Source organism: Schistocerca piceifrons, chromosome 3, assembly GCF_021461385.2.
Source record: "Schistocerca piceifrons isolate TAMUIC-IGC-003096 chromosome 3, iqSchPice1.1, whole genome shotgun sequence".
Classification (NCBI taxonomy): domain Eukaryota; kingdom Metazoa; phylum Arthropoda; class Insecta; order Orthoptera; family Acrididae; genus Schistocerca; species Schistocerca piceifrons.
In genome coordinates this window covers 875,721,951-875,738,704 of record NC_060140.1, presented here as the reverse complement: position 1 = coordinate 875,738,704, position 16,754 = coordinate 875,721,951, and the positions used below count along the sequence as shown (strand labels likewise).

At 39.4% G+C, this 16,754-nt stretch overlaps 1 protein-coding gene across 1 annotated transcript in view; it reads right to left on the bottom strand.

The window, feature by feature from the left end:
• Positions 1 to 16,754, bottom strand: part of LOC124789141 (protein ELYS) — a 259,690-nt gene that overhangs the window by 205,919 nt on the left and 37,017 nt on the right. Inside the window, exons 8-9 of the mRNA XM_047256434.1 lie at positions 14,850 to 15,134; positions 7,735 to 7,928 (exon numbers count right to left, since the gene is read on the bottom strand). Of these exons, the coding sequence (XP_047112390.1) occupies positions 7,735 to 7,928; positions 14,850 to 15,134 (479 nt within the window). The remainder of the gene's footprint in view (positions 1 to 7,734; positions 7,929 to 14,849; positions 15,135 to 16,754) is intronic.

The window sequence follows — 16,754 nt, the reverse complement described above, 5'->3', positions numbered from 1 at the left end:
ACTGAAACACAGCCAGCTAATCTGTATCCTGTTAAAGGAAGCCTCTGAATTGTCAAGTTATTTAAGTGGCACTCTGATATACCAATAATGTCAGAGTTATTTTCTATAAGCAGTTCACTAACTTTATCTCTAATATCTCTTCTATTTTGATGAAATATGCTAAATCCTTCACTACTTGGATTATTGAAATCCTCTGAAGTTGGTTCGTTTGTTAGACTTCGTTTAAGATGGGATAGTTATCTGCTGACTTCTATCTAAAAAAGGTGCAGCTGTGATCTACAGCAATCTTTACCATGTTGCAATATGCTTTTCAGACAGTAAGTCAGGAGATTTAGGGCAAACAGCATATTGTCAGCCACAAACCTTTGCAGTCAAGCATGAATAGCCTTGGCTCTACTGCCCACTTTTTTCAGATTTACATGAGAACTGTTATTTATGATATGGTGATATCTGCTATTATAAATAGAAATCTACCAACCATTTTTCTTGCTTATTATTCAATGGATGAGGCAGTTTGTATGAAATTTTCATTCAGAATAGCAAAATTAATAGAGATTACAGTAAAACCTCATTTATACATTTTTCACTTATATGTTTTTCTCACTTATACTTTTTTTCATGTCCCAGTGAAATATCCACAGTGTGCACAAGTTATGGTGCAGTGTTTCAGAGTGGGTTGCTGGGAAGTGGATTGGTATGGCCGTATAATAAAATTTAATAGTGTAATAAGGAACTTTGTCAAAGTTAGGCATTGGTCAAATTTTCTTCGATCAAATCTAGCGCCTCGCCTTCGATTTGATCAAAGGAAACATTCGTCTTACGTTTACTGCATGGAGAAATCAACCACCTGGAGCGCTATCATCACTGCAGTTGTCTGACACACAATGTTAATCAATATGACTGCCAAATTTACATAGTTCGTTGCATATATAATGAAACTGATAGAAATATTCGAGGCAGATGAACGACTGTGTAGCTTAAAACATCCTGAATGCAAAAACAGAATAAAAAGTGAGAGCTATTAAAAATTACAGACACTATTAGCCGTGAAGTAGGCCAGGATATACCTCCCAAGAATATAAAGGAGAAAATCTACAACTTCTGTGGAAATAATTTTTCACATCTGCAGTATATATTAAATTTATTTGCCTTCACATATTCCTCCTTCAAAGCATTATAAATAGCTTCAAATGTTTCTGGTATTATTTTCGTCAATGCGCACTGCAGCATTAGAGTGCTGTACCAGTACTGTACACTAGATTAGCTAGAAATCGCAGTATTATGGTAAGTCTGTCTTTTGCGGATGTAGCACTTCTGGGGACAGTGTTCAGCATCATAATATGAGAAGCCAGTTTCTTGAGCACATATTGAAATGTACTCTCATCTATTCCCAAAAGGATTTTCATGCGACTTTACGTCCTCGACTTGCAGCTCCCATAGCAAATTTTGTCATATATCTTTCGCATCTTGCCGTGAAGTACATGGCTTCACCCAAGTATGTTTCCTTTTCTTCTGCTTCTCTTGCAAATGCAATGACAATGCAACTGCAGTGCACACAACTGCAGACCAGGTATAATTTTACTTACATCGGCCGGCCACGGTGGTCTCGCGGTTAAGGCGCTCAGTCCGGAACCGCACGACTGCTACGGTTGCAGGTTCGAATCCTGCCTCGGGCATGGATGTGTGTGATGTCCTTCGGTTAGTTAGGTTTAAGTAGTTCTAAGTTATAGGGGACTGATGACCACAGATGTTAAGTCCCATAGTGCTCAGAGCCATTTGAACCATTTGAACTTACATCGTCGGTGGCGTAGCATGTTGATGTTGGCAATCTACCATTCATTGCTGGGAATTCATTTCACCACGAAGTAAATAATTAAATCTGTTCTTGCTCTATGGTTGGCAGATTCTTGTATATACCCTTTTCCGTTCAGTAAATTAGTTAAACTCGTAAAATGAACATTTCATAACAAAACATTTGCATTATATGAAGATGGTGTTGCCAACATCAGCACACTACACCGCTGATGCCACAAGTAAAACTGAACTACAGAGAATAGTATTAAGTCATTGTCAGCCATTATGAAAGAACTTTGCTGAAATGTTTGATGACATTGCCAACTAGAAAATCACTTTGTTGTGAGCATCCAAATCCAACTAACAATTTTTAATGTGACAGACTTGAGATTGTTTTATAGATTGACAGACATGCAAAAACAGTATAACCTGCAATAACAGAGTCGTCACAAAAACCAGGTATTATACAGAGACTGTACAGTATTGGAAAGTACAGTATAATGTATTAAGCTTTCTATTACGCCAGTGGTGATAGCCATAGGGAAGATTGATAGTAGGTGTAGCACTCATTTGTTTCCCTGAAATTACATGACTTCTGCCGAACTACGGCACAACTGGACAAGAATCGTTGCATGTTACTCGGAAATCCTGAAACACATCACACCTCATACTGTATAGGCTATAGTACCGTATTACTGTATTTCTAATTATTTTGAGGACTGGTTACATGAGCGGAAGAAACTAGGTAAGCATTACTATTGCTGGAAAGCTATAAATTTTAAGAGTTGTGAAAGAAAACAGTAATCAAAAGCGACTGGATATTGCCAAGGAATTGGGAATTTCTGCATCTACTTTAAATTATATAGTAGCAAAGGCAAAGGAAATTGAAGATAGTGCATGTGTGTTCGGAATTTCTACTAGTTAGCAGACATGCATTCAGGGCAGGAAATATGGAGACGTGGAAGATTGATTGTTGCAGTGGTTCAGGCAACATAGAGCAGAAGGCATTCCTATTAGTGTCCCAATGCTTTGTGAAAAAGCAAATGAATCTGCAATATGAGTCGGTGTGGAAAATTTCAGTGCTACATCAGGTTGGCTGCACAAATTTAAGGTAAGACTTGTCATCAGCTGTCAGAATGTATGTGGCAAAAGCAAAAGTGTCAATCCCGAGACAGTGTGACATTGGAAGGAAACCCGTTTGAAAGAACTGACATCCCAATATGCTCCTAAAAACATTTTCAATGCGGATGAGACAGTCTTGTTTTACAATGTAATGCCTGGCCACACAATAGCATTCAAAAGCGAGAACTGCCATGGAGGAAAAAAAAAGTAAACATTGTGTAACAGTGCTGTTATGTGCTAAAAGTGATGGTAGTAAGAAGCTACCCACACTTACGATCGGGAAATTTGCCAAGCCCCAATATTGTCACTTTTCCCACAAAATATGCTAGTAACAAGAAATCGTGGATGACGACAAAAGTTTTCGAAATCTGGCTTCGAAGTGTTGATGGGAAAATGGGTGCAGCAGGCCAGAAGATTTTATTGTTCGTAGGCAGGTGTGCAGCACATCCTCCCCGTAGTTTCTATTTGAGAAATGTGATCGTGGAATTCTTTGCAGCGAATTGCACGAGTGAGCTCCAGCCACTTTACATTGAAGTGATACATAATTTCAACTTGCATTATCGCAAAATGCTCATGCAGCATGCCATCAGGTGTGTGAACATCGAAAAAAAAGGAAGAAATGAAAACAAACATTTTACAGGCAAAATTTTTACTTGCCATTTATTTCATGTTGTGCAACCGGAGCCAAAGAACACTTCGAGAAATAATTAATAAATTTGTTTCTTCTTATAGGCATTGCACTACATTGCAACAACATGGCACAGAGTTTCAGATGATACCATTCAGAACTGTTTCCAAAAAACTGGATTTGGAAATGAAGTTCATGATCAGGTTGGAAATGATCATACTGACCGTATTTCACCTCATGATGAAGAATGGAATCAACTTTAAGGGCAAGCATCATTTGAGGATTACGTGAACATTGATGAAAACCTAATCACTACAGAACCCATGAGATAGTTCAATGTGCATCACGGGACCTGGACGAGGAAGAAACTGATGATGAGGATGATATAGACGAGCCTCAGCATTCCTCCGTGATGTTTAATGATGCAGTAAATGCGTTAGAAATAATTAAACAATTTGTGACATACTACAATGTTTCTGGTGAAATAATGACAGAGTTATCCCGTTTTGAGGGTACAGTGTACGCTATTGCCACATCAAAGAAAAAGCAAGCAAAAATTACGGACTTTTTTACAAAGCAACATTTTCTTCTCTGTATAGGTTTACATTTTTCTTTATATCTTTGTTGAGTACAGTACCTAGTAAGCCTATATAACGTTTCGTAGAATGCAACTTTTTATTTACTGGGTTTTTCATTTGTGTTTACCAATTAATTCGGTAGTATGGTGCTATATTTCATATATGTATTTTTCACACTTACGTTTTTTTCTGTTGTCCGTTGAAAAACACATAAATTAAGTTTTACTGTAATTGTAAATTTTTGAGCTGGTAATATAAATTATGTTTCTGACATGATCTTATATAATTTGCAGTAAGCTGACTAATAAAACCTACAAAATGTTCCTCAGATATGCAGCACCAGCGAAGTCCAATTGTTGAAAACTGATAAGATTATGTAATTTTAATGTAATAGGACAATGGCATGCTTTGCACACAATGTTATGAACCATCTCCATGTATAGTTTATTCACCAACAGATTTGTCACGGTAGTACTGTCCCTCGTCTAGCTCAGTCATGGGATATGATATGATTGGATTACTAATTCTGCAGTCAAGTAAAGACACCAGTTTATGACATTATAGCCAACATTTGCACAGACTGTGTATGGCTACTGAAATTTTAGCCTACATGGTACCTAAGAAGTACCTGCACCCATTGAAATTGTACAACTGGGGAAATCAAGTTTGTTTTAGTGGTATTGCTCCTTTGAAGCAGACAAAAAGCCTTGTTGTCAATATTGTTTTATTTTGTCTCAGTATTTCATTGTTTCACGTGGGAAGCCGTGGCTGATGAGTCCATACTCAGTTATACTGTTGACGAGATACTGATGGTGTTTATGTGGGTGCCTGAACTTCCAAATACAGCACAAACAATGACAAGGATAACTGAGTGTGTTTACAGATCACTTTGGCAAGGTCCTGCCTCAGAAAGCAGTCCTACGAGGGTCACTCCAAAAGAAATGCACACAATTTTTTTTTTTTTTACATCCATCTTTTATTCCACATGTTTGAAAGTTTTACAGTGTGTAGATACATTCTTTAGGAACAATATTTTCATTTCTCCACATAATTTCCATCCCTCTCAACTGCCTTACGCCATCATGAAACCAGTGCCTGCATACCCGCACGGTAAAATTCTGGACCAACCTCTTGGAGCCACTGTTTGGCAGCGTGCACAAGGGAGTCATCATCTTCAAACCTTGTTCCACAAAGAGTGTCTTTCAGTTTCCCAAAGAAATGATAGTCACATGGAGCCAGGTCAGGACTGTAAGGCGGTTGTTTAAGTGTTGTCCATCCAAGTTTTGTGATCACTTCCATGGTTTTTTGACTGACATGTGGCCGTGCATTGTCGTGCAACAGTAAAACATCCTACTTTTGCCGATGTGGTCGAACACGACTCAGTCGAGCTTGAAGTTTCTTCAGCGTCATCATATATGCATCAGAATTTATGGTGGTTCCACTTGGCATGATGTCCACAAGCAAGAGTCCTTCAGAATCGAAAAACACCGTAGCCATAGCTTTTCCAGCAGAAGGTGTGGTTTTGAATTTGCATGATGCCACTCCACTGATTGCCTCTCTGGTCTCTTGTCTCTGGTGAAAAATGATGGAGCCATGTTTCATCACCTGTCACAATTCATCTCCACCATTCTCATACTGTTCCAAAAGTTCGCTGCATACCGTTTTTATTGTTTCTTTGTGAGCCACTGTCAAGATCCTGGGAACCCAACTGGCACAAACCTTTATTAGCGCCAACACTTTCAGTATTCTGCAAACAGTTCCTTCCCTATCCCAACGTAGCGTGACAATTGGTTCACTGTGATGCGTCTGTCAGCAGTCACCAATTCGTTAACTCTCTGCACTTTGTCTGGAGTGCCCGCTTTCATCACGTAACCTGCTTGCCCACCGACTAACTGTACTGTGATCAACAGCAGCATCTCCATACACCTTTTTCAACCTCTTGTGGATGTTTCTCACTGCCTCATTTTCACAGTACAGGAATTCTAGGACAGCACGTTGCCTCTGATGAACGCCAAGTGTAGCAGCCATCTTGAAGACACGCTGTGACGGCGCCACTCACGGGAACAGGTTTAACTAAGTTTGAAAACAAGTGGGAAGGATGTATCTATACACTGCAAAACTTTCACACATGTAGAATGAAAACTGTATTTTTACAAAAACAGTGTGCCTTTCTTTTGGAGTGACCCTTGTACATACTTTTGTTTCACGCAGTGCCAAAGGAAGGGCATGTAGCAGACTTAAGAAAACACTAAAGGAAACACAGGCTGCCTGCACTCAATCAATTAAGCAGTCTCCAATGAAATTCATTTGCAAAGGAGCAGTTTAACATTAAGTACTGTAGTCAACCACGCAGGGCCGCATTACAAGAGACTTGAAAATGAGGAGGATACCGACTACTGTGAATGAATTATCCGTCAACATGCAGCAGCAAGTTGCAGCCTGATGTGCCTTGCTTGCGCAATTTCCAAATTTCGTGCCATGCTAAAGGGTGTACAATATGTCACAGTTCACACAGGAGAAACGTGGTTCTTTGGTCTACAGAAAATCCCCATTACACGTAAAAGTTAGAAGAAACCAGCCTCATGTTATGATACAGACCAGAATGTCATCATGATATTTGTTCGAACTATGTATTTTCGAAGGGTGCATGAATGGAAATTTGTATCTGGACCTGTCGTAAAGACAAGGGAATTACGTATTATCACTCACATGTGGTTGCAGAAGGAAACGGCTCCAGCGCACTTTATTATTCAGGTGCATTAGTTTCTTGATGGACAATTTTAAGGCCGCTGACGGAGCATGGTTTAGCAGTGTCTCCAGCCACTTTCAAGCATGGACCTTATCATGCGAGATAACTCATTACCGGGAATAATGAAGTCCTACATGGCTCAATGTCTGTACAAGGCTAATAAAGAATTGTGCTGAAAGCATTGAGAAATTCTTTCAGCACATAACTCCAGACGTTCCACAAGACGTACGGGAAGTCATGGAGATGCAGAGAACTCTGTGTAAGCCAGAATGTTACATATTCAGATCCACCGGATACATAGTTTTCATACGCAACAGTCACCACAGTATAACATGTGGGGAATGACTAACCAAAAAATTGTTTTACCTTGGGCTAAGATACGTTAAAATGCCCATTCTTCACAAACATCCCAGTACATAGTAGTGGTTCCCTACATTAATTACACAAAGCCTCTGAAAGCCTGCTTAATTAACTTATCTCCAACATGTACAACTAGTTACTAGAAAAAAAAGACTCCAATTAAAAGCTAAAAATTAGTCCAACACATATGAGATAGAGCTCTAGGAACAAATTACGCTAAGGAAACCAAACTTCATCAAACATAAAAGTATATGTATTATTTAATAAATGATAGAAAGTGAACACGAACAATGAATCACTTTTTTTCAATTTTATAAGTCGTTTATCAAACTTTGAGAAAGTAAACTGAGAAAATATGAAAATTTAAATGTATGTCTAATGTCAATTATTACTATGCACGACTGCTGCAGTCCTGAATACACTCACAGGATGAGGAAACATTTCACACTGTATTCATCATTTTGAAAACTTTCTGCTTGAAAATAAAAGATTCAAGTACATACCAAAGATACTTCACTTGACGGACTTGTGATATCAAAAAGTGCCGGTCGTAATCCAATGCTGAGACAATGCTTGTATAGCTGAGCAGGGTGCAGCAGAGCAAGAGGACCACTTTTGTCAAGATGTGAGAGCAAAAACTGCTGTTCACCGGGGTGGCTGATTTCCACCAACTCATCTTCAAAGAGTATCTGTGAAACTGAAACAGACCAAACAAACATTCTCTTAACCAATACACATACACAGTAAAAGTGAGGTTAAATTCTTGTCTAATACGCTGACTGCCTACAGAATGTTAACTTCACACACTTTCAATATGCCAATGCAGCTGTGTTAGACCATTATTTTGTGTTGTTCTGAATGCACAACTAAGTAGTTTTCATTTTATGCATGATATTTCGACAATGTCCCATAATTCTTCAGGTACTGCCAATTATGCTGTTTTGAACACACACTGCCCGAATTCCACCAACATAGCTGCTGGTGAGTTTGACTCCCAACATCCACTATTCCCTTTGATGCTCTTTTGTTGTTCAGAGCCCCTACTGATAATCTGTAGAATGCACATTCACTCAACATTTCCTAGCTCTGGTGGATGTGATAGTTGGCACGATCTTAGTATAGGGTTGTCTCTAAAATAAGGCTCCCAAGGACCTGCAGCCACGAGGAACGCAGTTACGCAGGATCTGGAAGCTCCAGCCTGTAGTTTGGTTCTCCCTCTCTTATTACCTGCCCCAGCGAGCTATCTGTGACACGCAGTCTTTGCTTGGCAGCTGTTAGAAATTGAGCTAACATTCACTTCTCAAATTATGTGTGAATTACAGTCTGTGATTTGTTTTTTGTGTGCAAAACAGATTATGTCAGTGGACATTCAGTTCCAATTGTTGTTAACTTTACAAAGGAACTTGTATGAATGTACAACATGTGCACAAATGGTGCAAACAATTCATAGACTTAAGTACAGACGTCCATGACGAACAGCGTTCTGGATGCCCATCGGTTTCAGACGAAACGATTGCGAAAGTGGAAGACGCAATGGCTGAAAGGTCAAAAGGTGATGGTTTGGAGTCTGCAAGACGAGCTCTAAAGTCAGCAAGATCAGCACTGACAAAATTTTGACAGACCATTTAGGGTATGCCAAGATATGTGCAAGGCAAGTCCCGAGAATGCTTACAGAAGCCCACAAGCAGACACATGTGGAAGTGGCCCATGAATTACTTCAGACCTACACAACTGATAATGAGGAATTCTTGAACTCTGTTGTCACTGGGGACGAGACCTGGATCCACTACACAACATTGGAAATGAAAAAACAATCCTGTCAGTGGAAACATCCAGTGTCGCCAAAGCCGCAGGAGTTTAGTCTGCCAGCAAAGTGATGGGAAGTAGTATGTTTTGAGACAGGAACAGATTATCGTTGAGAATATTCCTGCCTGCCAGTACAACAATCAATGTGGACCACTAATGTGAAATGTTGAAAAACCTTTGCTGCGCAATCCAAAATAAGAGGAGAGGCATGCTCATGAAGGGAGTGAGTTTCCATCAGAACAGTGCTCGCCTGCACATTGCCCATGTCACAACCAATTTCATTAACAAATTTTGATGGGATACTGTCACACACCTGCCCTGCAGTCCACACATACTCCGAGTGACTTCCATCTCTTCCCTGAATTGAAGAAACACCTGGATGGGGCACATTTCACAACTGGAGAGGAGGTGAAGAAGGGGTTTTACACTAACATCGTGATGCGGCTGGAGATTTCTACAATGCAGGCATACAGAAGATGGTACAATGAATGCAAAACTGCATTGATCTCAACAGTGATTATGTAAAAATTGGGTAAAAGTCTAAGCTTTCCACACATGAATTATTCAATGCCAATAAACATGTTTTTCATTGAGAAAAATAAGTGGAAACCTTCTTTTCTGGACAATGTTCCAGACCCAGAGCATTGTTTATACTAACACCTATGTCCCTGTTTATTGGGTTTTCAGACAACTTTATTTCTTAGAGTGTGTCACGAAAAAAAAAACTCAAAAATAGTACTGGATGTCTGAGTCAAACACAATCATCTGTAAATAGTGACACAAAACCAACAATAGTTCACAGTCTACTTGCAGCCCAAGCAGAGAGTATGAAAAATGGCACGATTTGCAGCATCTGAAGAAAATGGCTGAGTCAGTCATTAAAATAATTAGCGTAAAATGGAAACACCACTTTCTACGCTTACCAAACATAGAAAACAATGATCAGTTCTATGCTAAGAAGCATGTGACTTTTGTATACAAGAGAAAAACAAAATGTTTATAATAAATTGTATGTTGTGTCAGCCTGTCATCAGTTGAACGATAAAAATAGTGCTCCAATGTTGCCACTGCGTGGTTAACAGAATTAATTTAGATGAGTAAGAATAACAAACCCATACTGTTCGGATATAGTGTCACTAATATCCCGCTTGACACAGTCAGGTTGTTTAAATATCTAGGTGTATTGTTCGAAGAAATCCAAAATGGAATGAGCATGTGAGAACTTTGGTAGGGAAGGCCGATAGTCGATTTCAGTTTAGTGAAAGAATTTTAGGAGAGGGTGGTTCACCTGTCTAAGAGACAGCATAAAGGACACTGATGCGACCTATTCTTGAGTACTGCTTGAGTGTTTGTGATCTGTACCAAGTCCATTCATCAACGTTTTTCTTAATCATGCTGTAGCTACAGTTTTTATTTCAAAAATCGTGTACAGTCACAGCCTCTGCAGCATTGTGCTCCGATTGCCGCACTGTTAATGGGCAGAAAAAAAATGGCTGATGCTGCTTTCTGTTCCGTAGTGAAACATGTGCATGGAACATGGTTAAAAAGTGCCAAGAAATAGACTGTTCTTAATGTTTTTCATAAATTTATGGAGATAATCGGCTTTGAAGTTTTCCCAGTGTTGTATATAATGTAGTTAGTAAAGGAATCCATATTGAATGTGTAGTGCCGACAGAAGCATAATGGTATATGAACAGATACGGTTATTCGTGCATTGGTTTAAATCTCCCCAGAATTTCTTTTTTCTATTTCCCTTCATTCAATCTGAAATGCCTACAGCTCATAGTTATAAAACTCATCATCATTTCTTATGAATAATGCACATCTTTCTGTTTCTAATTGCATAATGGATGCAAAATTTCTGTTTCCATTTCAAATAAAAATTCTTAATTATAGATGTCTTATGAAAGACTGTTCATAAAAGTTGTTTAAATTAAGAGAAAATAACAATTTAATTTTTAAGGCAAAAACGAAAAACCAAATCCTCTTTATTTGGACTGTGTCCATTGTTTTATATCACAGTGGTAGAAAAGTATCGTAGAAACATGAAAAACAATCATTTTCACACCATCGAGCACATCATACAAATGCTGCAGCTTTACATTTGCTACTGTACCATTACAGTATGCACACAACAGAACTGATCTGGAACCAAGCTGTGGGATTTGGCCTGAGAAGTACCAAAGCTGTTAAGTTGCCAGATGTACTGGAACTAACACATGCAGGTTTTTCACACGTCACTGCCGAACGCTGGTGGGATATAGAATGGCTTGTCATAAAAGAAGAAGAGAAAATGCTGTGCCCGGTTGTCTTCACGGATTCTGTTGTTGATAGGCTCATTATGAACGTAGCATGTGACACTTCCAGAACTAAAATGTATTTCTCAGATTCAGATAAGAAAGGAACTAAGAGATCACCAGACGACTGACTGTAAGTAATACCTTCAGTGGCTTCAATATTTAACTATACAGTGAAATCCTTCAATAATCTCTTACATTACATACAGCTTATGCAGCAAAATTACCCTGCCTTTAAGTCAGGAATTATCATCATTCTTGTTTTTAATAGCTAAACGATAACGTGTAGCGGTTTTTGTCAGTTCTCTAAGGAGCGTGTTGTGGGAGATTTGCAGTGTATTATTTCATTCTGCTAAATTAAATACCATTCAAGTTGTATTGCTCCTCTGCCTGTCTCTTTTTTAAGTGTGATCTGCAGCCGGCCACGCCACTGAAGGCTAGCTGTACCAGCTGGCTGGCCAGTGCTGTCCAATTTAAATGTTCCGGTAAAGATGTCCCATATTATTGCTAAGTCGATGTGCACGTAACACACAGCACAAAATGTACCCTTATTATCGTACTTGACAATACTCGAGACAGCTTAGCTACAGTCCCACATGAAACAGAAACCCAATGAAGTCCAGCAAACGTAGAAGAATACATAGTGCAATGTTTACATCAGGTTTATTCTTATGATGAACGGATTATAGTAGTGGTACAGGGTATCCTCTGCCACGCACCGTATGGTGGCTTGAGTAGTATCTATGTAGATGTAGATGCAGATGTGGATCAAAAATAGGACTCCAAGCCAGTAGGATCTAATTGTGGACAAGTGTATCCGTAAAAGCAGTGTAATACCAGACCTGGGCACCACCCACCACTCCAACTCGTTACTCCTGTCAGAATGGTTGGTGAATGACAGCATTAGCTTCAACCATTAATGAAAATTATAATCATGATGTAACCTCTAAAGATTTCATGCATCATTTCGACGATGTTTGCAGCAGCACGGACTACCAGCTCGGAGACCATGACTGCGGTTACCCTTGACGCTGCATCACAGATAGGAGCGCCTGCAATGGTGTACTCAATGACGAACCTGGGTGCACGAATGGCAAAACGTCATTTTTTCGGATGAATTCGGGTTCTGTTTATATCATCATGATGGTCGCAACGTCTGGTCAATGGTGGCCGAGCAACTGGCTCGTCACAATACGCCGGTCACCACTATTCACGAACTGTGGTATCGTGTTGAAGCTGCATGGTCAGCTGTACCTGTACACGCCATCCAAGCTCTGACTCAATGCCCAGGCATATCAAGGCCGTTATTATGGCCAGACGTGGTTGTTCTGGGTACTGATTTCTCAGGATCTATGAACTCAAATTGCGTGAAAATGTAATCACATGTCAGTTCTAGTATAATATATTTGTCCAATGAATACCCGTTTATCATCTGCATTTCTTCTTGGTGTAGCAATTTTAATGGCCAGTAGTGTATTTGTCAAGGGTGTATTCCGAGTACATCGATTCACGGAAAACCACCACTGCCATGAGCAACCACGTGTGGTTGACAGCCATCATAACCAAGGACAACAACACTAATAGAAAGACTACAGAGTAACATCATTCACCAATTCATTGCTGGGCAACATCACCATTGCAAACAACTTCCCCTACTGCTCACCCACGTAATGGACAGCAACAATTGGCCAAGGTATATAATTATGTGCATTGGACAACTAAGCCTGGAAAACATCACATGGACTAACATGCACAGCTAAAAGTTTGTGAACTGATAAGTAACATTATGTGTTAGTATGTGTCATCTGTATGGTACAAGTACTTCATAAGCCAGCCAAGTCCATTCACATTGCTTGTTTACAGGACAGCATTCAGCAAGGTGCAAAGATATTCTCATGTGGAGGATTTTTACAAAGGATAAGATGGAGCCCTCAACAAGTCTGCCATCATCTCTCGCTGGTAAATGACACAGACACCTAATGACTGATCGCGTGCCTCCATTCGTTCACCTATTGCACACCAGTGGCAGCCTGTGATGTCAGACAATATACATAAACTCCGGCACAATGGTTTAACAAACATTCTGCAGGTATGACTGCTTCTGTGGCCTCCCTGGTCACTTGTCCTCCAGCCAACAGATCACGTCTTGCTGCAACTGTGTGAGAGGTGTTTGCTTTGGACTCAATTTCCATCATTCTCTGAAGGTAGTGGGTGGCAGTTGTTCTTCGTTCAACATATGCCATGACACTGACTATGGTTAAATGCACTAGAATGAGATTATTTTTTAAAAAAGTGGTAAATGTGCTTACTTAAAAAATACTACATGTTGCGAAAAAAGTGAAACATATGATGAAAATGTAAGCTTTCTGCACACTGATATGCTATCATGACACAGAACATAAAAATTGAGAAGACAGAAAACTTTGATGATACTGATATTGAATTGTTCAGATTCTTGTTTATGTGCCTATCAACCCCTGTGATGAACGTTAGTTTTACTCAATCCATTACTTGCGTTCAATTCAGGACTTTCCATTACGTTTGTTGGCACACATCTTTACAAGTGGGTATTCTGTGTTACTTTTAAGTTACATAAATCCCTAATAATCAGGATGGCTCACCCTTTTGTGCCTCCTATACTACAAATTCAAATCACACCTGGAAGCTGGGAATTTAAACAAAAAACTATTGTGTATTTTTCTTTGTTATTCAACTTGGTCCTGAACTAGATAAAGCAGATAACTAAAACTGACCTGTATTCTATCTTTGCAATTAAATAATACTAGCATCCATACCATTGTTGCTGAACATAGCACATTGTAGTACTGCACTTTCAGATTTTTTGCTTTCAAATTGTGTGTGTGTGTGTGTGTGTGTGTGTGTGTGTGTGTGTGTGTGTGTGTGTATACAGTTTACTATCTATCTCAACACCTAGAAATTTGAACTGTTCAGTTTCACTAATCATATGCCCATTCTGTGAAATTAAAATGTCAAGTTTCCTTGAATTATATGTTACAAACTGTAAAAACTGGTCTTACTCTGATTTAGCAATTTTTTTTTTTAACCCTGAGTCACTTATTTGCCAACCAAGACTTTTCTCTTCAACAGTGAGGCAATAGCAGCCAAGTGGATAATATGTGGTAGCATCTACATATCTATATCTACACATTTTTGTTGTAAATGTCCCTCAATTCTATTTGCTCATTTCCTTTGATTACTACAACAAAATGACATTTACTTCCCTTGCCATAGTAGTGCAGGTCGATGTCTCTTATGTTGAGTACTATTTTGTCTGCTGAGTTTTAGTATCAGAAAGCTGTTTGTCAGAGCTCCCTTTGAGACTGAAATCAAAATATATTGTCAAGGGAAAAAAATAAGCAGCCAAAATTGTTACCATTCTTGGATCATTCCAGGTAAGTAACTAAGGTTTGATGCTGACGAGAGCACTGTAAAAGATAAGTGCACATAATTTAATAGAAGGACATATAGCTTCCATCAAAATAAGATAACCTCACCAAAAGATAAAGCAGATGGTCTGTAGTACTCTTCATGTCCTGTATCTGAGCGGTAGGGCTGGAGTGAACTCTCATCAACAACCACATCAAGGACAGGATTGGTAGATGAGTGCAGTGTGTCTTCAAGATGGAAAACTACTATGTAACTTCCAGTTCCAGACTGTGGCATCTCTTCCTTGTACCATCGATCAAGATCAAATAATGCAACACGTAACATGCTCTTACAGTCTGTATCCATACTTTGCCAAGCGAAGAGGCATAAGCTTAGTTCACCTTCATTGACACCTGAAACAATACAATGGCACATACACAAATTAAAAAAAATTTTCAACCTAAATAAACTGAAGAATTAAATAAAGATTTAAGCATTACGCATCTTGTTAATCTGTTCTGTTTGCAACCGCACGTCTTTTGTGTCACTGTTCTTTTTCAGATCCAATGATGGCTCTAAAGCTGAAACCGGTAACCTGAATAAATCAAATAAATGAGTCCAGAATGAGATTTTCACTCTGCAGCAGAGTGAGTGCTGATATGAAACTTCCTGGCAGATTAAAACTGTGTGCCTGACCGAGACTCTAACTCGGGACCTTTGCCTTTCGTGGGCAAGTTTGGAAGGTAGGAGACAAGATACTGGCAGAAGTAAAGCTGTGAGGACTGGGCGAGAGTCGTGCTTCGGTAGCTCTGATGGTAGAGCACTTGCCCGCGAAAGGCAAAGGTCCCGAGTTCGAGTCTCGGTCGGGCACACAGTTTTAATCTGCCAGGAAGTTTCAAATAAATGTGACCAAGACTGTTTATTCCTCAGTTCAATAAGAAAGTAAGGACACCAGCCTCCTGTAAACAACCAAGTGACATCACTTCAATGAGTCTGTAATCACTTGCTGAAAACTAACTAATTATGGAGTGGCCTTACTGAACAGACCTCCAGTTTTCAACACTGACTGACTGGAGTCAACTTTCTACTTGACATTGATGGACTAAATTTTATCTCCACTCTTTGTAAGTCCATCCTTGTAACTAACCCCATAACTTTTCAACTTTCATGTCCATCGCCTTGCCAATGGCCAAACATCACCTCTTTCATCATCCAGGTGACTCCAAACCCACCACCTCATTCTGATCAATAACTAATTCTCCGTTATAGTGAAGATTTACACAAACATACACGTCACCTTCATATGTGAAACCATTTACCTTACTAGCCACCCAATATCTTAACCCCTTTTGCTTCAGCATCATTGAATAACTGGGATGTCAAATTTAAGTTATTTTGGTTTGGAGTGCACGTACTATTTTCATGCCAATTTTCCACTCAGCTGTGTTTACTTCATTCGGAATTAATTTTAAGCCTTTTTCTGTCTTCATCTTATGGCACCTTCCTCTCCCTCACGAACCAGCTGCAAAGGAGCATACCCATAATACACTTTCATTAAATTAACAGTTACTGACAGATATTGGTGGTGGGGAGCAGAGCTCTCAGCTCATACACAACATACCAAGTGCTCATTCTATTGCAAGCTATGCCTGCACCAAACAAGCATTTAACCCATGTGGCCTGCCTCACCGGGCCACCTCCAACCGATTGGCGCTTACACCAACTGGCAAACCACTGTTGCCTGTACCTGCAGAACAAGCAACACAGCAAATCTGTTGTGCTGTAGAAACAGCTGTGACAGTCTGACACATAGTCACTACCATTCAACTCACTGAAATGTCATTCACAAGGTTATTTTAGTCAAAGTATACCCAATATCACCATTGATTGGAATAAGTTCAACATGTCCTTCACCACAGCTTCACCTAACAAATTACCGAGTGATAAAAACACTACCTACAAACCTTAACACCTCTCCAAAAAAGAAGTATTTCATCACATAAATAATTCACGAAACATCCCGGTTTCTTCTT